General features: G+C 41.7%; 1 protein-coding gene across 1 annotated transcript in view; it reads right to left on the minus strand.

Annotated features, from left to right (window-relative positions):
• Window positions 1–291: 291 nt before the first annotated feature.
• Window positions 292–15,504, minus strand: part of Ace2 (angiotensin converting enzyme 2) — a 49,700-nt gene continuing 34,487 nt past the window's right edge. Inside the window, exons 11-18 of the mRNA XM_052744753.1 lie at window positions 15,406–15,504; window positions 13,969–14,091; window positions 13,375–13,547; window positions 11,802–11,860; window positions 8,066–8,166; window positions 6,089–6,205; window positions 2,912–3,106; window positions 292–1,215 (exon numbers count right to left, since the gene is read on the minus strand). Of these exons, the coding sequence (XP_052600713.1) occupies window positions 1,107–1,215; window positions 2,912–3,106; window positions 6,089–6,205; window positions 8,066–8,166; window positions 11,802–11,860; window positions 13,375–13,547; window positions 13,969–14,091; window positions 15,406–15,504 (976 nt within the window). The 3' untranslated portion in view covers window positions 292–1,106. The remainder of the gene's footprint in view (window positions 1,216–2,911; window positions 3,107–6,088; window positions 6,206–8,065; window positions 8,167–11,801; window positions 11,861–13,374; window positions 13,548–13,968; window positions 14,092–15,405) is intronic.

Below are 15,504 nucleotides of genomic sequence, written 5' to 3' on the forward strand. Positions count from 1 at the left end.
GCCCACCATTACCATGATCACATCCAATTTATTAAGTACAAAGTCACTCTAACATTACGCTGGTCTCCATATAGTGTGTTGGGTATGCTAACTTATTTAATTTAGTTTTAATCAATCTTGAGGTATATAGTATTGTTATATTAAAAAAGTAGGTTTTTGGTTCCTAACCTGATAATGTATACAATCTGAGCACAAATCTTTTGAACTTTATAATTTCTTGGTCCAAGATGACAACTTTGTCCATAGAATGAAAGCCAGAAATAACAGACACAAGCACACATAAGAGCAGAGGAGTGTACAAATCTAGTAAGTATTTATTGAGGTCTGTTTTGTGCTCATCATTGCTTAGACCCTATGAGAAAATACAAAAGATTTTAGAGACTGGGCACTCACTTCACAGGGTGAACATTCAGCTGGAGTTTTCCTTTACTCCACAGTTACAGAATAATGGAAGCAAGTTTCTATCAGGCATGCTCGGGGCTCATGGAGTTCCCTGTGCTAGTTGTATATTGTTAGGGAGATGGTGACCAAGCAGTTTGAAAGAGAAAAGGTCGTGTTCTCTACTTGATGTCTGGCTTCTTTCTCCTTTGAAGCTGTACCACCAAAGAAAGGACAATCCATTTCAAGTATTACTGTGAACAAATTACTACAGTACTTGAAGTTAATGCAAAGCCATAGAGCATGACACCTACCATCTGTCACACTTGGATTAAAGTGAACAGTGTGCACCATTCTCAACCTCGGCAGTTCACATCACAGATGCCATACCAAATCCAACACTTGCTCCCAAGATACATCATTTCATCTTCCAACTCCAGTTACCCGACAGTGTCTCCATTTACATTATCCCTGGACAGACCGCGAGGCCAAAGACACATTTTCCTCTTTTACTCTAATATAAACATCTCTAGTAATAAACAGAACAGATGTCAAGTCCTAAGGCAGAACTAAATACTGAAAGCAATGTCAGTGAAGTTGCCCACTCAAGTCAGATGCTCTTTGGACAACTTTCCCTGAACAGACCATAGTTTTAATATCTAATGCCATGTATATAATCTCATGTTTTGTGTACTATGCTGCTAGCAATTACATATAGTAAAATGACTCTAAAATGAAGTCTGAACGTCATCGTTGTTTTGGAATCCTGCATTACTTTCTCCTTTCCCAATGTCCATAGAGTCATAGGGATTTTCTTCTCTTTTTGTTTCATTTTTCCTGTTAAGTAGAAAACAAAGTCACCTTAATAAGATGAAGTTAGAAAGACATTTACACTGACCAAATGCATGAATATCAAAGAGCCTGATGGCACCCGGTGCTAAGGATGCTGAGTTGGAGTAAAGGAAACTTTTCATAAACCGGTGTTATGTGTGTACATGAATTCTGCCTCTATGAGGACAGTTCAGAAGTATTGATTAAAATCAGAAGTTCATGTTGATTTTGAGGCCAGCCTTTCACCTGCAGGAATTTGTCTTACAGCGACATTAGCATGAACAGGAAATTGCCTGCATTTTTTTATAGACACAAATATTTGGTAACCATGGAAGAGTCCATTACTACAAAATGGAAAACTACATTATTAGGGAAAAAGAAAGTGCTTTGTAAGCCAATCTGGAAATATCTCTAAAACATATTGAGTGGGAAATAAAAAAATCTGGAAATTATCTATAGAACATACTAGGTGGGAAATAAAAATATGTAGTACATACTTCACATATACTAAAAACTGATAACTTTGGTTGAAAGGATTCTCAGAAGCAAAGAATGACAAAGGAACTCTACGACTCCTTTGTATTTTGAAAATTTTAACCATGTGAATGTACTACCTAGAAAGTGTTTTGTGTGCATGTGTGTACATGTGTACATGTTTGTGTGTGTAAGTGTGGATTTGTGTATGGTATAGTGCATGTGTGGAGGACAGACAATAACCTCCAGAGTTGATTCTCAACACCCATCATGATTGAGATGCGGTCCTTTGTTGTTTCTCTGCAGTGCATACCAGGCTAACTGGCCCTCCAACTTCTAGGGATTCTCCTACCTCTGCCTCCCCTACCCTGTAAAAGTGTTGGGATTACAGATTACTTCATTACTGCACCTGACTTTCATATGGGCTATGTGGATTCAATCTCAGGTCTCCATAATTGTGTGGCAAGTGATTTCACCTATTTCCACAGCCTCAATTTTTCAAATGAAGTTGTTTGGTAGAATTGAAAAATCTCTATATTAAAGAAAATTAAATAAAAATAGACTCATCCATGTAAAGATTCAACTGAGGGTGTTTTAAACAGCTCAAACCATGCATAAAATTTTTTCAGGTGATACAAAATACTAGCTTATTTTACAAGCCCAACAAAGGTCAATTCTCTCTCAAGTCAGAGGCAAAAGTCTAATCATAAAACAAAACTAGGAATCAGGCCTCTGGTGATTCAAACTCTCAATCAACTCACAACTCTAGAACAAATTAGAGGGTGCCTTGCCATGAACTAAAATGATAAGGAGTATGATCTACCCAAAGAGGAAAGTAACTAAAGAGTAGTAGTTTAAAACATATCTTAGGGCTCATTCTGAGGTGGCATCACAGTTCAAACCCCACTTCAGTCCATCCTCTGTGGACGAAGCAAGACTCATGGGTGAGGATAATCCTTTACTGAGTTTGCAATCCAGATGTGACACAGTGGAAAGGATGCAGTTTACTACAACATGCCAATAAACCAGGCTATACATCTAGTATATGAGCTTGCTAGGAAGGAAAAGTACTCACAACATCTGCCAAGTTTCTAAGGGATACATCAGAACAGGTAGGTAGATAATTGTCCAAATAAGTAATTGGCTTATGTATATATTGTGCTATTTGTTGCAAATTTTCCAATTTATGTTTCCTAAAAGACAGATATATCTTGTAAAAGGTACTTACTTCTTTCGACCTTTGATCCCAGTGAAGATTAGAATAACAATGCCAACCACTACAATTCCCATCACGACACCAAAAATAATCAGCCATATGGTGACAGGAGGCTGGTAAGGTGGTGCAAGTGTTGGGTAAATCCCCAGAAACTCCAGGCTGTTATCATCCAGGCCGAAAACATCATTGATACGGCCCCTAGAAGACCTATTTGAAAAGCAAAATATAGTAAGAAGGGGATGCTTAGACCAAATAAAATTGCTGCAGTTATTTCCTCTTTATCTCTTTCCTGGGTCCCAAAAGGATTGAGTAAGGCTTGTCTTGAGAACGTACAACTAGAATTTGTATGGTGGCAGTGCTCTAGAGGCAAAGTGGGGAGGATGTCACAAACAGCTCTGCAGAGCAAGATCCAGGATAGCCAGGGGACCATAGCGAGACAAAGAAAGAAACCACGCAAAATATACACCTCAAATAACAATAAAATCGAAGAAGATAGGGCCAATGGAAAAATACGAACTTTTGACAGTCACGTATCTTTCATACTTGGTAACCTGAACTGTTGGTCTATCGACAACCTCATTTGAAATTTGAGTTGGAAATTTAGAAATGAGGGGGCTGGAGAGCTTGCATTGCTCTTCCAGAGGACCTGGGTTTAGTTCTTAGCATCTACACTGGGCAGCTCACAAGTACCTCTAACTCCTGCCACAAGGGCTCCGATGCCTTCTTCTTGCCATCATGGGCACTGCACACATGTGGTAAACATAGAAACATGCAGGCATACACACACACACAAATGTTAACAGAATAAAATGAACGTACAAGTTAATAGGTTTCTCCAGGCCGTGGTGGTGCACGCCTTTAATCCCAGCACTCAAGAGGCAGAGGCAGGAAGATCTCTGAGTTTGAGGCCAGCCTGGGCTACAGAGTGAGTTCCAGGACAGCCTGGGCTACACAGAGAACCCCTGTGTTGAAAAATCAATAATGATAATAATAATAATGATGATAATAATAATAATAAGTTTCATTATAACCAAGAATTTTAGAAATGAACAAATGGCTAGTATTTGCTCATGTGTAAGTACTGCATTTTAAAGGTCAACTTAGCATATTTGGCAAGAATCTCTCAGCTCTCAGAGTGCATCTAAAATGATTTTACAGCAAACAACAGAAAAGCATAACTGAATGTCCCTCTTTTATGAATGAACCCTGTCCTCTACCCAAATCTCTGTGGGAGTGTTCCAAACAAAAGGGACTGACATTTGGAAGCAGCCCCGAGGAGTAACATGGGGAGAGACCTCTGTATGTCTCCAGCACTGAAAGAAGCAGCTGAAGCTGATGGAGTCAAAAAGATGAAGCATATTTAAAACCAAAACAGTGCAATGGGGGAACATTCTGGTTTGTAGACTCAAATGTCTGGCATCACAGCCTCCTATCTATGGGTGTAGCTGAGGCAAGAAGGTCAAATTCCATCAGAGAAGACAAGCAGCCAGCTGAGAATTAGCCATAACCCCCGGCAACCTCAAGAATTTCTTAAGACATTCTGGAAGAGTCATTTCTAGAAAAGAAAGTGCCCGTAGCTCATAGCTGGGAATCCAGGAAAAGCCAGCACATTCACAACAATCTCAGTAGGCATTTTGTCTAAGGAGGATACTTGCCTTTTGGGAGGAGGAGAACGAATCTCTGGGCATGATTCAGTCACACACCCCAACCAGGCCAGATTTTCTAGGCACACCCTATCCAGCAGGTCTGAGATCTGTTCTCAAAAGGAAATAGGATTCCTGGTGTGGCTTACGAGCGCCACCTAGTGAGATGCCAGGTATAGGAAGTTTATTAAGCCTTTTAGGGTGGGGATTGGTTTGGGGTTTTTTGAGACAAGTTTTCTCTATGTAACAGAGCCCCGGCTGTCCTAGAACTCACTCTGTAGAGCAGGCTGTCCTCGAAATCACAGGTATCTGCCTGCCTCTGCCTCCCAAGTTCTGGGATTGAAGGTGTATACCACCACACCCAGCATTTTTGTTATTATTATTTTTAATGGCAAAGAAAACCATCCATCTTCCACTCCTGCTCTCTTCTTTAAAGCAGCTGAGGAAAACTGGACAAGTCATTCCTTATGGATAATCACTGCTCCACAGTAAATTCCTCTCTCAATGTGAAAGAACTCGATGTTTGCCTGCCCCATTTCCTGCTTGGAGCAGTTCAATAAATCTTTCATAATGTCCCTGTAACAAATGGTGGCAGAGTGTGCCCACTTCCCTTCTGCACTTTCCAAATATGCTAGCCAAGCTTCCTTTAGCCAGAAATGACTTCCCTTTGCCTGAGACCATTGTCAAGCTAGAGAGGCTAGGGGAAGAACGTCACCCGGAATCGGTTCTCAGACAATGACTAGTGAGAAGCGGCAAATATCCCAGCTCCCTCAGCCTTCCGGTGAGACAATTCTGGTGCACATTCTACCATTTCCCAGAGCTGCCTGGCAGGACTAAGCTCTAGTTTCTGACAATAGGAACTTGTTGGATATCTTGAAATGTCCCCGTTCCTCTCCTCTCTGTCTCCTGCCCACAGTTTCCATAGGCGCTTCTTGGACTGCCTCCCAAATAAACTGCTTATGCCTAAATCGTTGTCTAAGGACCTGCACCCGGGGCAGTCCCCAATCAAAACAAGTCTCTTGCTATTGGATTATAATAGAACTAAAATCCAAGTTTGTGCAGCCAAAGAGATGGTTCAGCCAGCAAAATGCCTGCCGCGCAATCGTGAGGACCCGAGTTTTAATCCCTAGCACCCACGTAAAACAGCTGGGTATGGTAGCACTCAGTACCTGTCCAGTGCAGTATTGGGAGTTGGGGGAGATTGGCAGATCCCTGAAGCTCACTTGCCTGCCTAGCTGAGCTGATTAACATCAGCTTTAGTGAGACAACCTGTCTCAAAACACAAAGTGGTAACAGGTCTCAGAGAAGACACCTAGCGTCAACCTCTGGCTTCTACGTGTGTACCCGTGTCATGTGTATGCACCCATACACAAACCTATGCATACACTACACACACACAAACAATAATAACCATCCAAGTTTTGAGACGAGGTAAAACATGTAAATGCCTTAGAATGATGTCCAGCACACAAAGAGTACACTAAATGTATTGTTGCATTAGCTAACCCCTTCACCTTGATATGGTTTGTTTGAAATTAAACATCACCTGATGGCGTCTTCAACGTCCTTTCTAGGAATGATGTCAGACACATTTTGGGGTGAAGTGACAAAGAAGTTGAAGGAGACTCTTGGTTTCAAGTCACTCACATGTATATCTTCCACCCTGTGACAAAAAAGAAAAGAAACGTTTTTATTTTCTTTTTTCCTAATGAGAGAACACAGTAAAGAAAGGAAGTCCGCCCCCTGCTGGTGGAAAGGAGATGAGAGCAAGGATCCTGGATGAGGAGATATAGGGCAGGGTAAATTGGGGGAAGATACAGTCAAAAAAAAACCCAAACACCAAAAACCAAAAAACTTCACACTTCCCAAAGCACAAGAAATGAACTGCATAAAAGTTGCAAAACACTGCCCCGCCCCCTGGCATGGTGGCACATGCCTTTTATCCCAGCATTTGGTAGGCAGAGACAGATGAATCTCTGTGAGTTGGAGGCCAGTCTGGTCTACAGAGCGAGATCCAGGACAGCCAGAGCTACATAGAGAGATCCTGTCCCCAAAACCAAACCAACCAAACAAAAAGTTGTAATACCAACTTTTGATACTGTTTTTTCCTACGACCACATAAAACCCACATCTGTTCAATTCTTTTAAATGTCAATCGAAAGCATCAAGAGAATCAAGAATGAATTGTTGGTGACCTAGAAGTGTGAAAAGCAGCATGGTAGACAGTGATATCTCAGTGTCACAGATAGATAAAGCATGTTAACATCCTATAGCCTGGCCCCACCCAAAAAGGTGTTGGATGGCATCACTGAATGAAAGTAAAAACTAGGGATCACTACACAATGTGACAAGGCCATGCCCTCAAAGCTCCCAGAGTGGTCCTAGTAAAAACTAAGGCAGATCATGTGGCTATCTGTATCCTTGAATGACAACTTGACCTTCTCAAAATAAAAGCCAAAGGCCATGGAATGACCTTGAGGCCCAAATGAACTTTCTTTGCTCACTTTTACCCACCTACCCTGCCCAAACACTGCCTGGACCACATCGCCTAATTGCCCTCTAGAAGATGCTTCCCCATCACAATGGCCTTCGTGCTGTTCCTTTGACAGGCAATGGATATTACTTCACCAGACTTTGTCCTGTTGTTCCCTAGCTGAACACTTTCTCCCATTGTTTGTGCTGTTGCCTTTTCTGCTTCTCTTCCTGTTTCTTAAGGTTAGTGATGTCCTGTCTAATCAACTCACTAAAGCTGAACATTCCCCAGCCTCTTTCCTCCTCCTGTCCCATTGTGTTTTCCTCCATAGCACACATTTACAAGTCTCTCTCTCCTTAGATCTCTCTCCTGATAGAAGCACATGTAAGGCAGAAATGTCTTTTATTTCCCCTCTTTTTACTTCTAAGGGTGGGGTGAGATTGGAGAGAGAGAGAGAGAGAGAGAGAGAGAGAGAGAGAGAGAGAGAGAGAGAGAGAGAGAAGGAGAGAGGTTTAATAATAACAATGTTCATATCATCTCCAAGTTAAACCACAAGCATCCTAAAAGAAAGTGACCCAAATTCCAGATGCCAAATAAATTTTTGGACTATGCTTGCACAAGCAATTCTAGTTAAGATCAGTGGGTCCCAAATACGCAAAACAGCAATAGAAACAGAGATACAAGAACAGGAGGAAGGAGAAAGGATTCAGAGGGAGTCAGATGAGAGAACTACAAAACACATACATAAAATTGTCAAAGAATTTAACAAATGTAGGTGCCGGGTGGTGGTGGCACACACCTTTAATCCCAGCACTTGGGAGGCAGAGGCAGGCAGATCTCTGTGAGTTCAAGGTCAGCCTGGTCTACAAAGCAGATGCCAGGACATCCAGGACTGTTACATAGAGAAACCCACACAAAAAAGAATTTAACAAATATAGAAAATAAGGTCTACTTAGATATTCTTTTTGATTTCACTTAAAGTTTAAGCACATCTCTCAGACTCTTAGAGTAGGGAGATTTTTATCTATAGAGCCTAGCAAGTCAACTCACCCAAAAGGAACTATCTGGGTTTTGTTCTTTGCAAAATACACTCTCATGGCATATGCAACAGATGACCGGAAGAGGTACATTTCGTTGTCATTCCATTCATACTGCAAATTGAGAAGAAAGACACCACTCAGCGGGGTGGGGAAACCAGAGAGTCCTCATCACTATTCCAAGGACTCTGGCCACCCATTCTGTGCCCTCTATGTGAACATGCATCAGCATTTGGAGGTGGGATGCTTAAAACCGACTAGTGACTCTACCTAAAAAGTTTCTCCTTAGACTGTTTAGGATGAGACCCAAGAGTTTGCATATCTACTCCCCACCCCAGGTGCTAATGCTACTGGTTAGGAAACCATCCCTGCTTCAGGAACCATGGCATCCACCAGTCCTCTCACTTTGGTTTGATATTAATTGAAATAAGAACCCTGAGTATAGGTTTATAGGTGGGAAACAGCCCAAAGCTGTGGGGTTTGTGTGGACTATCTGTATGTTGTGGGCAACTGAATCTAACTTTTACTGTTTTGATACTAAGTTCACAGCTACTTGAACCATGCACGGTAGTGCACACTGTAATGCCAGCATTAGGGGCATAGAGGCAAGATAATTAGGACTGCAAGGCAAACCTTGGCTACATAGCAACTTCAAGGCCAGCTTGGGCTATGTGGGAATCTCAGAAATAAAAAATAGTTTGTGTGTTTGCACAGCTTTGTAGAGGTGTTTGCATGCACTGTTTCCTCCAGTAGCTGGCAGTAGAGATCAAGAAATGACACAGGAATTTAATTTCCCCTTTCCCTGTTAGAAAAAAGCAACACAAAAGCTCACAAAAGGAATTGTTTTCACTTAAGTTTGGTTGTGTCCAGATATGTGAAGGATGGGATTTATTTTTAATAGTAATAATGGTATATTAATGTTGTACCTAGTAATTTTCTGGCTAGTACTTCCATAGTTTAAAACATCTAAAAGATAAATTCTTAAAATGAGGCCGTAGCTCCAGCGGATGTCCACCATGAAATGACTTGAGCTGGGCAGATATTCTAGCTCTACTGCACATGGGTACCAAAAGTACATCTCGCTCAGCGATCGGCTTCAGAATGTCACACTGTCAAATTTGCATGGAAAGAGAACACGGCCTCAAATGCCCAGACAAGAGAACGGAGAAGTTTCCTGATCTGCCAGGAGTAATTTCCATTTATAAGGCCAGTGAGGAGCTAATGAAAGTATGATGAAGGTAAATACTCTCTTGGACCCGCAATGTACATTAAGAAAAAGGAATGGGAACGCAGAGTTGAGAAGCAACGGACTCGTGTTTCTATAATAGCCTGCTCTTTTCTATGAGAGACAGAAAGGGGAGAGGAGGAGAGGAGGGACTGAGAGGAGCAGAAGGAGCGGAAACTGGATCAGAATATGTTGTATGAGAAAAGAACTATTTTCAATAAAAGGGGAAAAGGATTGCTTTCTTATGTTTTCATTTTTAATGCTTGTGTAATTCATATTTTGGTGTCGTGTTCACGAAAGTTTTAGCAAAGTTATTTTTCATGTCTTGGCAAATATTTAACTTCTCAGGAAATGGGGAGGCAGAAACTGAATCTTCGGATCTATACAATGACACAATAATATTCTGTGGCACATTGGACTGTTTTATCTGATTGTCCCAGGTTGATTTCTAAACCTGCAAAGCCTTCAGGTTTCCAGGACACACCCAAGCTGGTGAGACAACATGTCCTCTCCTCTTTCCTAATCAAAGCTGTTACTGAAGGAGACTGTTTGGAAAGAGGAAGGGGAAGAGTGCAGGTGAGGTGGAAAGGGCAGTAAATAAAGGGCTGTAGATGTGTGGAAATCTCACAATGAATCTCATTTGCTACAAGAACTGCATACTAACAAAATCATCTGGTTTTAGACTTGTGCTTCCCAGGGCTGGATCAAGTGAGATGGGTGTGCAGGAGCGAGGAGAGCAATAACTAAAGGTATCGATAATAAGAGTTTCTATAACATGTTTTCTGACCCTAAAGTGCATCTCTCAGTCAATGGTTCTCAACGTGGCTACACTTAGAACTGCCTGGAGATTTAAAAATTCTTTACATTTTAAAAATGTATTTATGCCGGGCGGTGGTGGCGCTCACCTTTATTCCCAGCACTCAGGAGGCAGAGCCAGGCGGATCTCTGTGAGTTTGAGGCCAGCCTGGGCTACCAAGTGAGTTCCAGGAAAGGCGCAAAGCTACACAGAGAAACCCTGTCTCGAAAAAACAAAATAAATAAATAAATAAATAAATAAATAATTTGAAAATGTATTTATTTTACGTGTATGAGGGTGTTTTTGCCTGTACCATGTGTGTGCCTGGTGCCTGTGGAGATCAAAATAGGGCACAAGAACTGGAGTTACACACAGTTGTGAGCCTCAATGTGGGTGCAGGGAAACAAATCTGCGTCTTCCGCAAAAGCCCTAAGTGCTCTTAACCGTGAAACCATCACCCCAGCTCCAGATTTAAACTCTTAATGAGGTTGGGTGTGATGGTGTGTGCCTTTAATCTCAGCACTCCGGAGGCTCTCTGGGAGTTCAAGGCCAGCCTTGTCTATATAGTGAGTTCCAGGCCAGATGTAACCGCACTGTGAGATCCAGTCTCAAACAAAAGAAAACTCTTAATGCCCAAGTCTTGGTGTCACACTCTAAAGCAATTAAACCAGTGTCTCTGGAGGTGGAGCCCATGAACTCATATTTTGAAGACTTCCCACACAGTTCCAATGAGCCAAGTTTGAGAATTGGAGTTTCCCAGTCATTACTATATATGTAAACCAAATAGAGGGCTTACAAAAATGTGGGTTCTGATTAAGCAGGTCCAGGGCTAGGGCTCGAGATGCTACACTTTTGCCAAGCTTCCAGATTTGAATTAATTTTTTTCCGCACATGAAACAACCACACTTTTAATAAAACTAGAATATAAATGATAAAGAAAACAAAACCAAGCAAAAAAAAACCTAAGAAAAGAAACAAGCCCTCACTCCGGGCAGTGGTGTCGCATGCCTTTAATCTCAGCACTCAGGAGGCAGGGACAGGTGGATCTCTGTGAGTTTGAGACTAGCCTGGTCTACAGAGTGAGTTCCAGAACAGGCTCCAAAGTGACAGAGAAACCCTGTCTCAAAAATAAAGAAAGAAAGAAAGAAAGAAAGAAAGAAAGAAAGAAAGAAAGAAAGAAAGAAAGAAAGAAAGGAAGGAAGGAAGGAAGGAAGGAAGGAAGAGGAAAGGAAAGGAAAGGAAAGGAAAGGAAAGGAAAGGAAAGGAAAGGAAAGGAAAGGAAAGGAAAGGAAAGGAAAGGAAAGGAAAGGAAAGGAAAGGAAAGGAAAGGAAAGGAAAGGAAAGGAAAGAAACAAGCCCTCAACATATACTCATGACCTCATCCTTGAATACAAGTCATAGTGGAAAGAGTCCTAATGCATTCAAGGTAACAAGTGAAAAGCAGACATTGTCTATCCAATAAGGGATAGACTACAAAGGAAAAGAAGCAAGGAAGGAAGAAAGGAAGGAAAGGGGGAGGGAGGGAGGGATGGAGGGAGGAAGGAAGGAAAAAAAGGAAGGAAAGAAGGAAGGGAGGGAGGGAGGGAGGAAGTCAGCTGGAGGCCAGACCTGGGGCTTATAATTTTAAGAGAACTATGTGGCCTCTCTTCATTCAGACCACACTGAAATGGGGTTTCAAGGGAAGAGAATGTTTTAAAGAGAAATGGAATCACCGTTCAGAATACTCACTGCATTTTTTCCAAGAGCTGATTTTAAGCTTATCCTCACTTTAATGCTCTGGTCGGCATCTGAGTAAAGAGAAATTTCAGACAGCTGGTTTAGATAACAGACTGACCACACATTTATTTTTTTCCCCTTCCCAAGATTGCACTAAGGTGGCAGAGCAGTAGAATTTTTTTAAGGTACAGACATAGCTTTTGCAGAATGAGAAATGAGAAACTGGTAACTGCTTTCTGAGAGAACCATAAGTCACTGCTTGATGTGTATGTGCACAGAAGGGATTTCAGGCCCAAAAGAAAGAAAATCCAAGAGAAATTCTGGGATTCCAATACAGCAGAGGTGGGAAGAGAATGGAAATGGTATTGAGGTTGTGGTTAAAGCCACTTTGGGGGTGGCATGATTCTGCACACCATCATCACTTACTTAGCCAGTTAGAACTTGTTCTCCAACAGAACAAGATAGAAACCTAGAAAGAAGATGTGGAACCCGGGAAAAGAGAGATTCAACCCAGAAGAATTCAACCCAGAGATGGTTCTGAAGGACGATTATGGTCCATATTAAGATAGGAGTATGTAAGACTCCAAGTGGAAGTTTCTAGGGAGGGATGCGGAGGCTGAAAAGAATAGATACATTGGACTAGTTGGTAATAAATAAATACTCTGTTTGATGGTAGATTAGGCATGCCCAAAACTGGGGTGAGTTCTGTGTGAGAAACTCTGATACAAACAAGCCACTTAAAGAATACAGCATAGTATGTTATTTGGCTGTGCAGGTGGCCAGACATAAATATTGATAACTGCTTTACTAAAAATCATATTAAACCTTTCCTGAGTCAGTGAAAAAATGCCAATGGGCGAGTGTGTAGGAGAGGGGTTCTACAACTGACCGATAGTAAGACACCAGTATAAACAAAGCTACAGAGATAGGAAAGTGACTAGCATCAACACAGGGTCTAACTGTGACACAGATGAGCGTTTGCCTCCGAAGAGTGTCCTGGTTAGGTTGGTTGGTTGGTTTTGTCAACTTGGCACAGCTAGAGTTATCTGGGAAGGTGAACCTTAATTAAAAAGATGTCTTCATCTGGTTGGCCTGTGGGGCATTTTTGTGAGTAACAATTGATGTGTGAAGTCTCAGCACATTGTGGGCAATGCCACCCCTGGGCAGGCGGTCGTAGGAAAAAATCAAGCTGAGCAAACCATGGAGAGCAAGCTAGTAAGCAGCATTCCTCCATGGCCTCTCTTAAGTTCCAGCCTCCAGATTACTACCTTGAGTTTCTGATGATGGACTATAAGCTGGAAGCTGAAATAAACCCTTTCCTCTCCAACTTGCTTTTGGTCCCGGTCCTTATCACAGCAACAGGAAGCAGAGTAGGACAAAGAACAACGTTCAAGGGCAGTAGGAGAGTGCTATGTTCTTATTATGACCGTGAGACTAGTAAGAACACTTAACAGAGTTTGTGACACAGTCTGAAGAAGAGGGAACCTATTCAGCTGTGTCACAGCCCCTGCAAGGCTACAGTTAAAGACACTAAGAGAAGCAAACAAGGGACAATGCACAATGCATGTGCAGTCAGTGAACTCACATGGACTCCAGTCAGTGTTCCACCCCACAAGAGAATTCTTGTTCTGTTCTTTCAGCCAGGCAAACAATGGCTCAAAGTAATTGAGCAGTGGTCTTACATCCATATTTCTTGCTCCTACCACATTTTCCAATGCTAGGGTCCAGGGTTCTGAGTTTCCAAGACGCAGCATATTGCTACATGAAAAAAGGCAGAATGCGGGTCATTTTGAGCATTCCAGATGGGCATACCTTGGCATCTATAGTCTATACTTCTTTTCTTGGAACTGGTTAAATTTTCTTTAGATGGATAGAAAAATAAGACATATTATCAGATGGATTCAAGGCTCAAGCTCTCTTTCCTTCCAATTGTTCAAAAGAGAGCCCTGTGGTTATCACATAGAGACAAGAGATAGCCTATCCTGGTATCTCATGATCTAGATTCCTGTCTCATTCCAAATTAAACATGGTTGGGTGGTTGGAGAAATTCTGAAGTCCCAATTTTTCTTTTTTGAGGGATAGAGGTTGGAGGAGGCAAATAAATTAAATTAAATCACAGGTAGGGAAATTAATAGTATGGGATGCTAAGAAACATTCAACATTTTGAGGCATTTCTTACAGCAACTTCTGCCCAGCTTCAGTGGAATTTGAGATGTCACATTTGTGCAGTGGGCCGTCATGTTTAGCTGCTTGACAAAGGGCTTCTTGAAACTGGAATTGATAAATGGTCCTTGTGTAATATCTGTACAAGTGACAAAGAAACAAACAAAAAGCATGTTTTATTGCTGTGGTAGAGTCACAGAAGTGGGTGTATATTTAAATTTCTGTCCCAAGTAATCCCAGAGGTATTCTCTAAAAGTCTTTCTGTAGCAGAGGTCCAACACAAACTCTTCTGATGCACCACATGCTATTTGTATTGCATATATTTGATGATAGAGCAGCGTTGCCTCTCTGTCACAGGTTAGTCACATTTGAAATGCTGTCACAGAGTTTTAGCCCTTTCCTATAAAATGGTGTCAAGCTGGTTCTTATGCCAGGAAAGTAAAATTCACATTTTTACAAATACAGAAAGTGAGGCCAACACACGCCTGCATCCCAGCATTCAGGAAGGAGGATTATGAAGTTGAAGGCCAGCCTGGGACATGTAGTTAAGTCTCTGTCTAAAACAAAGACAAAATAAACAACAACAATAATAAAATACTTTTTTGATGCATAGTAAACTCTACTGGTGATAAGAAGATGAACTAAAGGTATTTTTTGGTTAGTTTTTTAAAAAGAAGGAACTTCAATTGAAAAAAAATGCCACCGGGCGGTGGTGGCGCACGCCTTTAATCCCAGCGCTCGGGAGGCAGAGCCAGGCGGATCTCTGTGAGTTCGAGGCCAGCCTGGGCTACCAAGTGAGTTCCAGGAAAAGGTGCAAAGCTACACAGAGAAACCCTGTCTCGAAAAAACAAAACAAAACAAAACAAAACAAAATGCTTCCATCAGATTGGTCTCTAGCCAAAAAAAGCTCTAAGGAACATTTTTTGGATTTTTTTGGATTAATGATTGATGTGGGAGGGCCCAGCCTATTGGAGGAGATACCACCCATGGGCAGGTGGTCCTGTGAGATACAAGAAGTCGAGCTAAGCCAGCCATGAAGAGCAAGCCAATAAGCAATGTTCTCCATGGTCTCTGCTTCAGTTCCTGCCTCCAGGTTCCTGCCCTGCTTGAGTTCCTGCCTTGACTTCCTTCCATGATGGGTCATGATTAGAGTAAAGCCAAATCAACCCTTTCCTCCCCAAGTTGCTTTGGTATAGTGTTTATCCCAGAAATACAAAGAAAAGTAGGACAATCCTCAACTATGGGAAAAGATCTCATATAAGCCAATTTAAAACAATAAAACGTTGCATTAAATTGAATTGAAACTGATCACCTACACTAAGCTTCTGGTAGGAGGTAGATAGAAAAGGTTTGTAATTAACACTTCATTGAGCCCCATTTATGCTTTTGTTATTAGCCACAGCTATCCCTTAAACTCCAGATGATAAACAGAGAGGAGAAAACTGTCATTTACCGGATGAACGAGTAATCATTAGAAACGTGGAACAGAGCAGCAGGGTCACAGTATGTTTCGTCATGAGGCAGAGGCTCCACCACACCAACGATCTCTCGC

This window comes from Peromyscus californicus, unplaced genomic scaffold, assembly GCF_007827085.1.
Source record: "Peromyscus californicus insignis strain IS unplaced genomic scaffold, ASM782708v3 Scaffold_10__1_contigs__length_136768540, whole genome shotgun sequence".
Classification (NCBI taxonomy): domain Eukaryota; kingdom Metazoa; phylum Chordata; class Mammalia; order Rodentia; family Cricetidae; genus Peromyscus; species Peromyscus californicus.